Below are 17,249 nucleotides of genomic sequence, written 5' to 3'. Positions count from 1 at the left end.
AAGTAAGATATTATAAACGTCTCAGATCACTGAAGCGACTTCAGTTTCTGCCTGTGAACTTTTCTTTCCATTGCAAGAACTAAAATCTAAAATTAGCTGCCCTCCCCCATTTTGGTGGGACTAGTTAACCACGGAAGAAGTCAGTCGTCTGAGGCAACATAATGGAACCTCTCTGTTTTGTCCTCATCTCAACCACCACAAGGGACTCCAAACTGATTCTAAAGGGCTCTTCGGGCTCTGAAAGTCTGTGAACTATCGCCATCTGCTGGGTGACTTGTGAACTACCATCACCTGGGGATCCGTCTTCGTCCTTCCTCCCGAGGAGCAGTTGGTCATTCCCTACTGCTTGTGATCCTCAGAATTTGTGGGTCTCTGGAATCCCACCATGACCACGTGATCAAGACTACTGATGGGAGAAACATTTCACTGGGCCAAAGTGGACATACCTTTACCTTTTAAAATATGGTAAATGGTACGGTTGGAGTTAGATGGCAACACTAATGACTCTCCATGCAGGTGGGAAGGGGAAGCTGGAACCACCAAAACCTCCAATATGAGACCTAAGCTTCAAAACTAGATAGTTTCATCCTTACGGCAGGTGATTCTTCTTTAAGATTTTGTCTCAAAAGTGTGTATGAACACCACGCTTTAGTACGGATACTATCAAAACATTTAATAATGGTTAGAATAGCAGGAAGAGAGTTGGGCTTCAAATGCCATCCGTAGTGCAACTTGGCTGCACACATTGGTCTACCCGTGGATAAACATTAGGGAGAGACAACTAAAAGTCCTGACCCGCCCTCCTTCACAGAGATATCAAAGGGGTAAATGCAAACTTGGACAAGCCAAAAGGTAAGTAAGGGAACCATCAAGTGGCCCAGTTTTGTATATAATAGTGAAACAATGTAAAAGCCCATCAATAAAAAATTAGTTAAATAAATGGTAGAGATTTACAATGATATATACTGTGGTCACTAACATTAATGATGTAGATCTATATTAATCTATATTTAAAGATGTATACAGTATTTTGTTATACAGAAAAAGTATATGTTCTATGATCTCATACTGGAGTTTTAAAAATTCTGGATGATGATATACCAAAATGTTAATAGTGGTTATGTTTGGATGCTGAGATTAGAGATAATTTTCATCTTGATTTTTTTTTTGTTTTGCATTTTATATGTTGTTCTTTTTTTTTTTCTAATAATAAGTATGGTTTACTTTTACTATCTAGAGACAACAAAAAAGCTATTTCTGCTTTAGGATTATTGCAGAGGTTTCATTAATCAGTCTCCCTGCTCTTGCCTTTGCCCAGCTACAGTCCTTCTTTCACATACCAGTGAGGAGTGATTTTGTTGAAACCTAAGTGAGGTCTTTTTGCCCCTCTGGTCAAGCCCATCCTGCCTCCCAACTCTCCCAGTCTTCCCATCTCTTTCCGAGAAAAAGCAAAGTCCAATGGCCTCCACTGGCCTCCAAGGTCCTAATCAGCCTCCACCGACTGTGACCTCCCTCTCTGACCTCATCTTCTACCTCACATCCCCCTAACCCAGCCACACAGGCAGCCCTGCTCTTCTGTGAACAGCCCGGGATGCTCCTGTAACGAGGCCTCAGCGTTTAGCTGGAGAGCTCTCCCCCCGGGTGGATGGACAGATGATAGATCTATCGATCCAGGTTTATCACCCCGTCCTTACTCAGATGTCACCTTCTCAGGAGGCTTTCTCTGACTGCCCATCCCCTTCCTTGTTTCGTTATTCTCCACGGCCCTTTCACCACCTGACACACTATTTACATGTTTAACGTTATCTGTTCACCTTCCGTCTGCCCTGACTAGAACGTAAGGTCTGTGAGGTCAGGGATTCCTTTTGTCTGCTTTGTTCACGGCTGAATCCCCAGCATCTGAAACAGTACCTGGCACAGAGTGGGCATGAAATATTTGTTTGAAAGAGGAAACGGAGATATCATAAAATAACTTGAGAAACTGATTCTTTAGAAAATAGGAATCCCACTAACATTAGGAATCAAGTTGAAAACAAAGTGATCACCAAACTGGGTTCTTGTCCAGGATCTTCCACTGAGTGACCTTGAGAGGGCTGCCGGGGTGTTCTGGGCCTCAGTTCCCTCATGTGTTGAATGTGGATGTGGTCCTTTCCAGCTCCATGAGTTTACAAACCCTCAGTAAACGAATATTAGCTGTGAGACCTCATCATCTCCTATGTTCAAGGAAATAAGTTGCCAGCTACGAATTGGCACTTGCCATCTACCTCTACGAGGATTAAATCACGAGCCGCTGCAGCCTCTGACCTTCAACAACTCCTGAAAGGAGTTCAGGCTGGAGATCAGGAATGAGGCACTCTGTGCTCCGGGAAAACCTGGCAGAAAAGGCCTTCAGTTAGTTAGATATTCTCAGGAGAAAATTTGATGTGCCCCATTCTTGCATCTCCTCGTATCTAGAAAAGCACGAAAACCCTTCAAGGTGACGTCTGCTCCTCGTGACCAGCAGTAGCCTTCATGAGGTTAGCAGTAGCCTTCTGCAAAAAGTACGCGCTTGACTGCATGTACTCCCCCTTCACCAGAATCACATGTATACTGACCTCCCCCGCTTACCTCTTTGGAGCAGTTTCTCAGAGTTATCTGAAATGCTGTCTCCCAGGCTATAGTCCTCACTTTGCCCCAAATAAAACTTAACTCATAACTCTCACGTTGTACATTTTTTTTTTCAGTCAACAAAGCTAAATAGGCAAAGATGAACGAGATAAGATCTGTGCTCTCTGAGAGCGAAAGACCAAAGATAATCAATATTCTTGCAATCCACCAAAAGGCACCATCGTTTTATTATGGGAGATGATCCTATTACTTCTTATGGGAGATTCCTCTCTCTGATCCACCTCTGCCCTGGGCCCTGGGAGACAGACTTGTCTAGCTTCCTACTGTGTCTGCCCAGCCAGAGGCCCCAGGAGGGGAGTGAAGGAGGGAGGAAAAGAGTCAGAGTGTTGGTCCTCCTACTTCCTCCCTAGGTGGTTGTCACGGGACACGTGTGTGAAGGTCGCAGCACTTGCCCTCCCTGTCTGTCTCCAGACACTGAATTGCCCCCTCTTGGTTTCCTTACACCTACTCAAACTTTTGCAAATAGTCCCTTCGCTAAACTCACTTCAAATTACCAAACTGCATGAGCCCCTGCTCCCCGCTGGGAGCCTCGTGACACCTGAGATCATGAGAAAAGTCACCTCTTCTCCCTTCGTTGCTTCTTACTTGCACAAATCTGTTTCCTATGTGGTTGCATAATCAGACGAGATCCACCAGACTCAGCCAGTGTGCACGGTGTCCCTCCCACACGTCTGTCACTGGGTCAAGCTGATTTCCTACACCCCCTTCTCTGTGCCAAACCACGAATGCAGCCCTCCTTCCTCATCAGAGCACCTAAGTGACTCAGGGATTTAGATGCTAAGAAACAATCCCAATGGAGAATTGTGGACGAGCAAGAAGTGCTCCAAAGAGCAGAAAAGATTAACCATGAAATGATGAGTATAAAGGAAGGAGAACAAAATGAATAATAAGCAAGTAGGAGGAAACAAAAGGAAAAATAGTTAAGAACATTTGCGTATTACTTCAATATACTAACGTTTAAAAATCCATTGAGATGGAGTGAATAAATAGCATATTCACCGTGTGGCTGTGAAACACTAACTGACCGATCAAAGAGATGCTCCAGTTGAAACTAGAGCACCGTGAGTGCCATTTCTTTAGAAAATTACGTTTTCCTATCATTTGTTTTAGTCTTTCATCCATACGAAAGATTTTTACCAGAGGCGGTAAGATATCGGTGCAACGATGATAAGTAAACGTATGGTAACGCAGGATGTATAAAGGTCTCAGAAGAGCAATTAATAGGTAGCAGGTATTTAAGCAGCGAAGCGAACCATTCCCTTTAGAACCAATAAAGTTGCACTAATGAGTGTTCCTCAGCGTTACCGGCATCGTGGCGTCAGCAAGTCAATGGAGCGGTTCCCTTGGAGGGCACCTGAGTGTAAAGTCACACTTGAAATTATGCATATGCACAAACTGCACATTTAAAATGCAGATCAGGCGAGGAGTGAACCAAATGACTTCTTCCTCTTCCTGTTCGCTTTTTCATCTTACGTTCTAAAGATTTACAAATCCACGAAGCTCGCCAATTTACAGGCCCAGCCCAAGCCCCTGGAGTAACACCAAGCAATGCCTCTTCTCTCTCCTCTCTCTCTCTCTGTTAACAGCAGTACAAACCTGTCTGAATATAGTTAGGTTGCAGGCTCTCCAGGTCTCTTATTTATTTCAGAACATTCATGTGAAAATTAAATGGCAGGGATTTCTGTTAAGGGGACGATTTCCTTAGTATGCACTAATTGATTCCTTCCAATTTTGACAAAATTACTACCAAAGAGAGGATTTCCCAGACTTCCTGGAGAATCTCCTAAAATTTGGGAGATAAGCCCCAGCCATGTACTACAGAGGTCAACAAACTACATCTCACAGGCCAAATCTGGAAGACCACCTGTTCTCGTACCTGGTGAAATATATTCATTTCTAGGCCCAAGATGAAGCCGCTTCTGCCAGGGTTGCCACATCAGTAAACCAAAACTTTCATGTCCCTGAAAATGTTCCACTCAACCAAAAATACAGCCTACAGGCACACCTCGCTTTGTTGTGCTTCACTTTACTGCATTTTGCAGATATTGCATTTTTTACAAATTGAAGGTTTGTGGCAACCCTGCGCCGAGCAAGTCTATTGCCACCATTTTTCCAACAGCATTTTCTCACTTCGTATCTCTGTGTCACATTTTGACATATCTTGCAATCTTTTAAAGTTTTTCATTATTATTATACTTGTTATGGTGATCAGTGGTCTTTGATGTTACTATTGTAATGGGGGGTGGTCACGAATTGTGCCCATGTAAGACGGTGAACATAATCAATAGATGTGTGTGTTCTGACTGCTCCACTGACCAGCTGTTCCCCCATCTCTCTCCTTTCCCTCAGCCTCCCTATTTCCCGAGACACAACAGGGAGATTAGGCCAATTAATAAACCTACAATAGTCTCAAAGTGTTGAAGTGAAAGGAAGAGTCACATGTCTCTCACTTTAAATCAAAAGCTAGAAATGATTGAGCTTAGTGAGAAAGCCATGTCTAAAGCTGCGATAAGCCCAAAGCCAGGCCTCTTGTGCCAAACGGGCAGCCAAGTTGTGAATCAAAAGAAAAGTTCTTGAAGGACATTAAAAGTGCTACTCCAATGAACACACAAATGATAAAGCAAAACAGTGTTATTGCTGATGTGGAGAAAGTTCTAGTGGTCTGGAGAGAAGATCAAACCAGCCACAACATTCCCTTAGGTCAAAGCCGAATCCAGAACAAGGCTGAGAGGTGAGGAAGCTGCAGAAGAAAAATCTGAAGATAGCAGAGGTTAGTTCATGAGGTTTACAGAAAGAAGCCGTCTCCATAACATCAAAGTGCAAGGTGAAGCAGCAGGTGTTGATATAGAAGCTGCAGCAAGTTATCCAGAAGATCTAGCTCAGGTCATTAATGAAGGTGGCTACGCTAAGCAACAGATACTCAATGTAGACGAAACAGCCTTATATTGGAAGAAGATGCCATCTAGGAGCTTCATAGCTAGAGAAGAGAAGTCAATGCCTGGCTTCAAAGCTTCAAAGGGCAGGCTGACTCTCTTTTTAGGGGTTAATGCAGCTGGTGACTTGAAGTTGAAGCCGATGCTCATTTATCATTCTGAAAATCCTAGGGCCCTTAAGAATTGTGCTGAATCAACTCTGCCTGTGCTCTATAAATGGAACAACAAAGCCCAGATGACAGCACATCTGCTGACAACATGGTTTACTAAATATTTTAAGCCCACTGTTGAGACTTACTGCTCAGAAGAAAAAAAAAAAAAAAGATTCCTTTCAAAATATTACTGCTCACTGACAATGCACCTGGTCACCCAAGAGCTCTGATGGAGATGGACAAGATTAATGTTGTTTCCAAAATAGTGTGAACTGGACTGGGGGGTTGGGGATAAGTGCGGGTCTGTCCAGTCAGGTTTGTACATGATTTTAAGCAGTTCTCGTCTCATCCTAAGGAACACAGGAAGCCATTTACAAGCTCAAAGTCATGGGATGACAAAGTATTAGAAAAGACACAATATAGGCACATCTGTGAATACAAACAAGCACAAACCCTGAACTGGAGAGCTGCTGCTAGTGTATAGAGTGGTGGGCAATTTACATAACACAGTGGCACCTCCCTCCCTATTTATTTCATTCCTAACAATCAATACATTTCATTGTCTCTTTATTAAAAAAAAAAGATTAATGTTGTTTCATGCCTGCTAACATAGCATTCATTCTGCAGCCCATGGATTAAAAAGTTACTTTGACTTGTTTTATTATTTAAGAAATACATATTGTGAGGCTCTACCTGCCATAGATAGTGATTTCTCTGATGGATCTGGGCAAAGTAAATTGAAAACCTTCTAGAAAAGATTCACCACCCTAGATGTCATTAAGAACATTCATGATTCATGGGAAGAGGTCGAACTATCCACATTCACAGGAGTTTGGAAGAAGTTGATTCCAACCCTCATGGATGACTTTGAGGGGTTCAAGACTTCGGTGGAGGAAGTAAATGCAGAAGTGGTAAAATTAGCAAGAGAACTAGAATTAGATGTAGAGCCTGAAGATGTGACTAAATTACTGCAGTCTCATGATAAAACTTTTAACTGATGAGGAGTTGCTTCTTATGGATGAACAAAGAAAGTGATTTCTTGAGATGGAATCTATTCCTGATGAAGATGCTGTGAAAATTGTTGAAATGACAACAAAGAATCAGCAGATGAATGGATAAAGAAGATGTGGCACATATATACAATGGAATATTACTCTGCCATAAAAAGAAACAAAATTGAGTTATTTGTAGTGAAGTGGATGGACCCAGAGTGTGTCATGCAGAGTGAAGTACGTCAGAAAGAGAAAAACATACCATATGCTGACACATATATATGGAATCTAAAAAAAAAAAAAAAAAAGGTTCTGAAGAACTTAGGGGAAGGACAGGAATAAAGATGCAGATGTAGAGAATGAACTTGAGGACACAGGGAGGGGGAAGGGTAAGCTGGGACAAAGTGAGAGAGTGACATGGACATATATACACTACCAAATGTAAAACAGATAGCTAGTGGGAAGCAGCTGCATAGCACAGGGAGATCAGCTCTGTGCTTTGTGACCACCTAGAGGGGTGGGCTAGGGAGGGTGGGAGGGAGATGCAAGAGGGAGGAGATATGGGGATATATGGATACGTACAGCTGATTCACTTTGTTATACAGCAGAAACTAGCACACCATTGTAAAGCAATTATACTCCAATAAAGATGTTTAAAATTTTTTAAATATTACATAAACTTAGCTGATAAAGTAGCAGCAGGGTTTGAGAGGATTGACTCCAATTTTGAAAGAAGTTCTGCTGTGGGTAAAATGCCATCACATGGCTTTGCATGCTACAGAGAAATCGACCGTGAAAAGAACAGTCAATCAATGCTGCAAACTTCATTGTGTCTTATGTTAAGACATTGCCTCAGCCACCACCAGCCTGATCAGTCAGCAGCCATCAACACCGAGGCAAGACCCTTCACCAGCAGAAAGATTACAGCTCACTGCAGGCTCAAATTGATGACTAGCATTTTTTAACAGTAAAGTATTTTTTAATTAAGGTACTTAAATTGTTTTTTTAAGAGATAATGCCTTTGCATACTTAATAGATTACCATATTGTGTAAACATAACTTTTATATGCACTGGGAAACCAAAAGATTCCTGTGACTCGAGTTATCGTGATTCCTTGCTTTACCATGATGGTCTGGAACCCAACCAGCAGTGTCTCAAGATCTGTCTGTATCCAGTCAGCCAGTCTCCAAATGCCAAGGCAACTCTGAGCTCTGTACTCATGTCCTTCTTCTCTCTTCATTTTCTGCTTTTTTCTTCCTTGTTCCTCATTCTTTATCCTATAAAAGCTTCCCGCCTCCTGCCTCATTTTGCAGTCCTCTGGTCCTTTGAGAATAGACACTGCTTACTTCATGAAATGTTTAAGTTTGTTTGTATTACCTAAATTGTCTTCTTTAATCATTTTTAACAGTATACAAGTTAAGAAGGGTTTTTATATTCTTAAATAGCTGAAAAAGGTTAAAAAGGGAATCATCCTTTGTGACACGTAGAAATTATATGAAATGTAACTTTTTGTGTCCATTGATAAAGTTTTATTGGAACACAGTCACACACATTATTTATTGTCTATGGCTGCTTTCACGCTACAACAGCAAAGGTGACACAAAGGTCCCAAAATATTTACTATCTTGCACTTTGCAGAAAAAGCTGCTGACCCTGTCTAAGTAAAAGTCTAGTTTTTGGAAGGTTAAAATCAAACAAACAAAAACTAGAGGTACAGTACTATAACTGCAGGGTTTTGTTTTTCTCTTTGCCTGAATCCAGGATGTGCTTGAGTGGTGAGAGACGTGAAATTATATTGTTAGTGTAGTTCATTGTGCCTATAGCAGTTTTAATTCTCTGATATTTTCTAAATCTGCAGTCTTTTAAAACTAACCAACCAACCAAAAGCCATCCTAATGATTCTGCTTGACTTAACTCATGTGGTCTCTTCTGTTCTTCCACTTCTGTCAGGGAAGTTTTCGCTCCTGACCCTTGGCTCCTAAAATCTAACATTCTAATGACTTCAAGTCCCAAGAGCACAGCTCAGGGCACAGAGTCATAAAGAAAAAGCAATAGACCATCTGGTGGTCACCCAGGTCAATTATACCATCCTTCAGTAACTATGTGAGGAAACGAGTATCAACCTCTCCATCTTGAAAAGTGGACTGACATCATAATCTCTGTTTCACATGTATTTTCCTCAAAATAATCTTGAGAAGTAGAAAATATCACCTGCCTCAGACATTACTGTGCCCATTTTAGAGATGAGGATACTGAGGCCCAGGGAGATTAAGTGACTTTCCAAGAAGGTCTCACAACAAGGTTATTATCCCTTTGTGTCTGTCCAAGAAGACAGCTCTCCAGGCGCAGCCATGGCTGCCAGATTCTGCCCTGTCCAAAGGTACTGTGTTTGGGGGCAGTAAGAAGGTTTCAAGGGTTGCCGAGGACTTTCCACAGACATGGACCAAAGGAGGCAGCAGGTTGTATGGAAGCTGCAGGAGGGTGATGATAAGTCACGGGGATTTTGGAAGAAGCTACTTCCAGTCCCTGCCTGAATGTTCCTCCCACCCCTAGGGATGCCACTGCCTTCTGCCCCCACTTGCTTCTCCTCTGCTCACAGCTGCAGGCAGTTCAGGGCACTGCCACCAAATAGGGGCCCTTCCTAGTGACTGGGGATAAAGGAAATCTATTTTGTGGCTACACATATGAGAAACCAGGAGACCCAGCCACGCCAAGCTGGTCTCTGGAGAGGCAGGCAATTTAAAACAAGGGTCCAAATCTCAGAGCAAAACTAGGTCAGATTCACACATGGACACTTGTATGACAAAAGGACATAAACAGATACACACCCAACAACAGCTGAACAGAGCAATGTCTGAGTAAGCAGGACCGCAGAGACAAGAAAAGGGGGATGGGGTAGTGGGGGAGGCAAAGAACATCATGGAATCAGGTTTATTGTAGAAATTTGATTGATTGGGGTCAAGGAGGGTTGTCTCAGCTCAGCAGAAGAGGAAGTTTCAGAAACTGTTGAAGAAAATGGATTGTGGGGAGAAGAGTAGGTCAAAGACCAAACTCCAACCAAACACCTCTCGTACCTCCCTACACAATCTCTAAGGATCTGAGACCATAATTAGACTCATGAGGACCAGAGGGAAAATGTACTCTAACTTAGCATGGAAATGTTAAAGTTTATTCTAATGATCAAGAAAGAACACAGGAGTACATTTACCATTGCAACAAAAAGAAGAAAATACCTAGGAATAAACCTACCTAGGGAAACAAAAGACCTGTATGCAGAAAACTATAAGACACTGATGAAAGAAAGTAAAGATGATACAAACAGAAGGAGAGATATACCATGTTCTTGGATTGGAAGAATCAATATTGTGAAAATGACTATACTACCCAAAGCAATCTACAGATTGAATGTAATCCTTATCAAATTAACAATGGCATTTTTTTTACAGAACTAGAACAAAAAATCTTAAAATTTGTATGGCGACACAAAAGACCCCAAAGAGTCAAAGCAGTCTCGAGGGAAAAAATACGGAGCTGGAGGAATCAGACTCCCTGACTTCAGACTATACTACAAAGCTACAGTAATCAAGACAATATGGTACTGGCACAAAAACAGAAACATAGATCAATGGAACAGGATAGAAAGCCCAGAGATAAACCCATGCACCTATGGTCAACTAATCTATGACAAAGGAAGCAAAGATATACAATGGAGAAAAGACAGTCTCTTCAATAAGTGGTGCTGGGAAAACTAGACAGCTACATGTAAAAGAATGAAATTAGAACACTCCCTAACACCATACACAAAAATAAACTCAAAATGGATTAGAGACCTAAATGTAAGCCTGGACACTATAAAACTCTTAGAGGAAAACAGAGAAAGAACACTCTTTGACATAAATCACAGCAAGATCTTTTTTGATCCACCTACTAGAGTAGTGGAAATAAAAACAAAAATAAACAAATGGGACCTAATGAAATGTAAAAGCTTTTGCAAAGCAAAGGAAACTACAAACAAGACAAAAAGAAAACCCTCAGAATGGGAGAAAATATTTGCAAATGAATCAATGGACAAAGGATTCATCACCAAAATATATAAACAGCTCATGCAGCTCAATATTAAAAAAGCAAACAACCCAATCAAAAAATTGGCAGAAGACCTAAATAGACATTTCTCCAAAGAAGACATACAGATGGCCAAGAAGAACATGAAAAGCTGCTCAACATCACTAATTATTAGAGAAATGCAAATCAAAACTACAATGAGGTATCAGTTCACACTGGTTAGAATGGGCATCATCAGAAAATCTACAAACAACAAATGCTGGAGAGGGTGTGGAGAAAAGGGAACCCTCTTGCACTGTTGGTGGGAATGTAAATTGATACAGCCACTATGGAGAACAGTATGCAGGTTCCTTAAAAAACTAAAAATAGAACTACCATATGATCCAGCAATCCCACTACTGGGCATATACCCAGAGAAAACCATAATTCAAAAAGACACATGCACCCCAATGTTTATTGCAGCACTATTTACAATAGCCAGGTCATGGAAGCAACCTAAATGCCCATCGACAGACGAATGGATAAAGAAGATGTGGTACATATATACAATGGAATATTCCTCAGCCATAAAAAGAAACAAAATTGGATCATTTGTAGAGATGTGGATGGATATAGAGACTGTCATACAGAGTGAATTAAGTCAGAAAGACAAAAACAAATATTAACGCATATATGTGGAACCTAGAAAAATGGTACAGATGAACCGTTTTGCAGGGCAGAAATTGAGACACAGATATAGCGAACAAACCTATGGACACCAAGGGGGAAAGCAGCTGTGGGTGGTGGTGGTGGTGTGATGAATTGGGCAATTGGGATTGACATGTATACACTGATGTGTATAAAATTGATGACTAATAAGGACCTGCTGTATAAAAAAAAAATAAAATTCAAAAAGAAATAAGGGTTTCAAAAATTTACTGCTAATAGGAAAATGGAAAATATCAGTGTAATAATATCCTTAACCAGCTTCCTAAGTCTTCAGATCCATCATCTTTTCAATTATAAAAATGATCATAATTCATAATGGAAAAATTTTTAAAAAAAGAACACAGTGGTAAAATAAGGGCTTGATTCGAAAGAGTTGGGAAATGTCTTTCCCTTTCTCAACCTCCTTTTAGCAAATGGAACTCTATTGATCACTGAAAGCTCTCTCAAAGGCCTCTTTTCCATCCTTACTGCCTTGAACTTAAACTCCCTGTGTTTGCTTTCTCCTTCCCTCCCTCCCTCCTTTCCTTCCTTCCTTCCTTCCTTCCTTCCTTCTTCCCTCCCTCTTTCACTCTAATTTGTTCTTACTTGTGTCTCATTGCAATTCTGGGAGCTCGACTTTGCCTATAAACCTTGCCAATGGGCAAATCTAATTTTGGCCTGGTGGGTCTCTAGACCAACTTTCTCCTCACATCTTCTCTTCAAATTTCCCAGACAGTAGCAGTAGAAAGTTATCCAGCCACCAAAGTAGTCACAGGTTCTTGGCTTGTGAAGTCTCATTCAGTCATTCATGTACTCAATCAATATTTTATTGAGAGCCTACTTTGTACAGGGTGTTAGGAGCACAACCTTGAATGAGTCGATCCAACTCCAGTATGGAGCTTATACTGAAGGGGGGAGACAGATAAGTAAAGAGTTTCAGGCAGTGAAAGGGCCATAGCAAAGCTGGGAATGGGCTGAGGAGACACTGTGTGAAGTTTAGGGGAGCCTGTCTGGGGAAGTGACATCTGAGCTATGATATAAAAGAAGAAAGGGAGGGAGGTCATAGGGACATAGAAAGATTGGGGAGAGAGAGTTCCAAGTAGAGGAAACAGCAAGTACAAAAGCCCTCAGGCAGAAAGGAGCAAAATGACTTTTGCTGGGAACAAAAGAACACCTTCTACTGGGGACTTCCCTGAGGATACCAATTTCACTTCAGTGAAAAACTTACTGGTTCTTTCTCTGCTTATATCATGAGGCTAGAACACGAGAAATTAAATGCTTTAGGGTGTAGGACCAAGTTCCATACCCAGGGAAGGTTATATAATCCTAGAGTGGGTTACACATATGAGTGATTTTTCATTTCATTTCATTTGTTTTTGGGAAAAAGAAAGAAAACACATGACTTCTGCCATTTCTATTATTTACAATTCATATCCCTTATTACTTGTTCCATCCTTCTTGATCAAGATAAGCTTGGATCCCAGAGGATAAGTGACCACCAGACGGGGCGAATACGTGTCTTACTACAAAGCCACATGTGCCCCTGTGTTCGTGAGGCTCCACCAGTCCCGTTCTGATTGGCTAATTTATAAGATCAACCAAGGGAAAACAGAATGCCATGGAATAATAGGCAAATGATAATGTTGTTGGCATTTCTTTCTGGAAGAAAAAAAGTAGAGTAGAATGGGGTAAAGAATGAGGAATCGTGATCTTTGTCTTTCCCGTGTTTCCTTAGAGGAAGAGAAGAGGTGCTGACATGTGTGGAAAATCTCTGCTGAGAGGATGGGAGTCAATACAGGGTAGCGTCTTTATTAGTCAAGGTCTGAAATGATCTAGTTCTCAGCAGAGGATCTGGACACTAAAACATCTTCATTTTTCCTTCCTTTTCTACCTGTAAGGTTATGGAGCTGAGGTAAGATGTGGACATTGAACACACCTCACAATTCCCCGGCGAAGCCATCAAAACCCTCTTCCTCACTCAGGCTGAGCACCAATTAAGGAAAACGCTGGGCCCTGGCTTTCAGTAACTACAGACACAGAGCACCCGAGGTCTGCTAACAGGGTCGGGCGCTAATAGGTCCAGGGGAAGTCAATGCTCTGTGAGTAACTAGAGGCAATGTGTTATATTTTTTATGAAAGGAGGTGGATGCAAGTCTAAAACAGGTGACGGAGGAGCTCAGCGAGCGGCAGTGTCTGGGGTGCGATCCGAGGGTTCCCATCGAGCCCGCTGCACCTTGGTAGTACACTTGACAACTGTCCTGAGGTTCACGGTTCAGGGAGCATCAACCCACAAAACATCCATGAAGGAAGGACCCGGAGGTTGGGAGGAGTAGGAATTAGGAGAAAGGGGGAGCCCAACATGTAGAAATACTCATCTCACAAATTCCTTCAGGAAATGTTCAAAATATTTCACAACTTCTTGGCTTGGGTCTAACCGATCACAAGGGCTACCAGCTGTAAACCACCAGGGCTATACTGATGCTTGCTGGTAGCATTTCAGACCTGTAAGTATGTTTTACTCACCTTTTGGTAGGTGCAATAGGCCTTACAGGCTTTAAAAGAAAAAAAATTCTTAAAATTCTTGTTCTGTGCTGTCAGAACTTCCTTAGTCCATAGATTCTACAAGGACTGTCCCCTGTACTTTATTTCACTGCGAACCTTACCTTTCTCATGCCATGTCGCACTAGAAGAAGAACATTCTTTAATTTGAACCTCACTCAGGGAAGTGGTTTAGCAGTCAGCCAAACCCAAGTTCAAATCCTGCCTTTACAATGACTATTCTTGGGAAAATATGTAATCTTTCAAAGACTCAATTTTTAAAAATCTATTTTTTAAAAAAAGGGATACAATTCCTCTGGCACAGGGGTTTTGTAAGGATTAATATGGGGTTTCCTAGGTAAGTGCTTGAGATGCGGTCGGCTCGTAGGAGCCTTTCCCAACGGTAGCTCTGATGTTCAGAATTTATTATAATTCCAATAAGGGCTATTTGGTAATTAGGCATTTTTATATACGGGAAAGTGGGTTTTGGAGGTAGAATAATAGTCTAGACAAAGAGCAGAATAAGTGTGAACTTGCCAGAATGCAGGTTTTTCTAAAACATTAGAAATGATCATGGCCAAAAAAATCACAATGGAAATACCAATGACAGCACATTCTTATATATTCATGAAACAGGCTATCTAATAAATTCTATTTCTGTTACCCTGATTTGAGTAACCATATATATATATAAACAGTTAAATTTGACTTATTTAAGAATATTTCATAATTGAGAGTTTTCACTGAATCAGCCACAGCCCCTGCACACAATTACTTTGAAAGGATAAATTTTACTTCACCAAGGAGACCAACTGGAACAACATGTTACATATCTGAAAAGCACTTTCACATACCTTATCCCACTTAATTCACAGAGCTGGCATCTACCAAAGGGGAAATAATTCTCAGAAACTCCAAGACCAGACTAGTGTTTCAGTTTAAAAAGAAAAAAAGTTCAAGAGATGCCCCTCCACGCCCCCTCCCCTGACTCCAGTCTCCACATCTACGTCCAGGGCCAGCTGAGGTGTTAGAGCTCATCCTTTTTGCACTTTCTTGCCTCTGTGGAGAAGGAGATACTAGGGGATAGAAGGAAAGAAGTGAACATGGGGCAGCTCACAAAATGGGAGCGGAGGAGTTCAGTGTTGGGGAAGGGTGGGTAGGCACACAGCACAGAGTGCCTGCTCGGTTTATAATACAAAAAGACAAACTACGTGTTTCAAAACACAGTCAGATCCTGAGGCCTGCCTCAGCTACTGCTGCCCCGTTTTTTGGCCACGCATCACAAAGCTTAACCAAAGGTTACAGAGTAGATCTCATCCAGCAAGAGTGGAAGGTGGCCCTCCTTTGATTTGAAATAAAATTGTTAACATTTCTTCTAGAAAGAAGGAGCTTCATCCCTTGCTACATGAATGGGGAGTTGTAGCTTCTAAATTCTAAAGAAGAGCGGAGAAACAATTGTTGGGTGATGGTAGTTACTGTGTATGTAGGTGTGTGTGGGGGGGGGGTGGTGGTGGTGTGGACTCACTACATCCCCATATTCTGCAACAATTCAATTTGAAGGATGGAGTCCTAACATTCAAGGTTAGGGTAAGGGCTGGTTTTAGAAGAGCCAAAATTCCTAGGACTTAGGGAACTTGGTGAATCTCCACCCCTGGAAACAGCAGGGGGGCAGGGAAGTCAGCTGTAGGGCTGCTGTGAAGCAGAGGGGAGGAGTTTAGAAGGATCAGCTAACCAATGAACGCAGGGCTCTGTGCTGGCCAAGGCAAGCCTCTGGCAGTGCTAAGTAGGCTTCTTTTCTGAGAGCTCCTTTCCTGGCTGAAGAGACCCAGGGATGGTAGTGGGGCTCTTCAGACACAAGAACCTGGAGGAATTTACTGGCAAAATTGAAACGATTACAGTTTTCAAACAAAAGAAGTGTCAACAGCTCAGTTCTGAGATCTCCCCACGACACTGGGTTCTAGGTTTGTGTCCATGTACCTCCCGCTTCCAAAAGACAAAGGTTTCTAAGCCAGACTGGCAAGGTGGAGTAAGCAATCGAAATATAGTTCTTGAATCGTGTGGGAGCTTCTGAAACCCCAGACCACAATCTGAATCTGACTTTTCACAAAATTCCAGACGGTTTGATGAACTGGCCCAAGCTTCCCCAAGGCCCCCAGAGAGGCACTATGACAGAGCCTATGCTACAGACCCCCAGCTACACATCGGCATGTTAGCAACTTGGATTCTCCTTCACCATCCTTCAGAGGGGCTGATTTTACTTGAGCGTCCTTGATTTGCCGGTGAAGAATAATCCTGAAGGGTCTGGGAGCAGCATTTTTTCTCCTGTGATGCTAAGCTGAACCCATTTTGTCCAAAAGATGGAAAGGGGCAGGGGCTGCACATCACCTTGGTATGTGATCTGTTTTGTACCCATGAAAGAAAACTGACCTCAAACTCCCTAAGGATAATGCAAAAATAAGCCTTCTGCTGACCTCCTGTACAAAGAAGCAGCCTGGCCCTGTGGAGGGCCTCTAACTTCCAAAGACCTGGGAAAACCACAGCAGGAAAGGCTGAGGACACCCCCTTCCAGACTGCCCTTTTGCGGGGCGCTAAGCAACCTCCGTCAAGTGGGTCCTCAGGAGGCAATCCCAGCAACGCAGCTACTTCTGTCTGTCCTTCAGAAGGACCGCAGTACTCACGGGCGGTTCGGATGGTGTCACTGGGCTGACTACGGGGGCTGAGACCGTGGGGGTTCACGGCCCTCACGGCAAACTGGTAGCTGGTGTCCGGATCGAGGCCCTTGATGACCATGGAATCCATCTGGAGCTGCTCTTGGATTAAGGTCCAACTCTTGTCAAAATCTGGCCTTTGTTGATTAAAAAACAAAACAGAATGAGAAGCAGTAGTTCAGTTACAGCAGAGGGAAGGAAAGCTTGCTGGCTATGTAAGCTAACAGCGTTTGAATTCTGCAAGCAAGACTTATCAAAATGAGTGAACATTTCCCATCTAAAAGTGATGTGGATTTGAAATGCCAGGTCATGATTTTTAAGCCCTTGCCAATAAAAGAAAGTAGATCCTTTTTAGGGCCAGTTTTAAGCACTGTTTAAAGATCACCCGCTTTTCCTTGCATGGCCTTGACTGTGGTAAAAAGATCCCCACGTAGGAATTCGGTTTCAGGGACTCTGCCTTCCAGATGTTTCGTAAACAAGCCTTCCCCTGATAGTTCCCATTCCCAGGG

General features: G+C 42.3%; 1 protein-coding gene across 1 annotated transcript in view; it reads right to left on the bottom strand.

Annotated features, from left to right (window-relative positions):
• EGFLAM (EGF like, fibronectin type III and laminin G domains) overlaps positions 1-17,249 on the bottom strand; it is a 170,721-nt gene that overhangs the window by 69,581 nt on the left and 83,891 nt on the right. The window contains exon 7 of the mRNA XM_082650903.1: positions 16,711-16,877. Within this exon, the coding sequence (XP_082507029.1) occupies positions 16,711-16,877 (167 nt within the window). The remainder of the gene's footprint in view (positions 1-16,710; positions 16,878-17,249) is intronic.

The sequence above is a fragment of the Grampus griseus genome (genome assembly GCF_964374135.1).
Source record: "Grampus griseus genome assembly, chromosome: 3".
Taxonomy (NCBI): Eukaryota; Metazoa; Chordata; class Mammalia; order Artiodactyla; family Delphinidae; genus Grampus; species Grampus griseus.
Note: the sequence above shows the minus strand (reverse complement) of the source record. Positions and strands in the feature narration are given on the sequence as shown.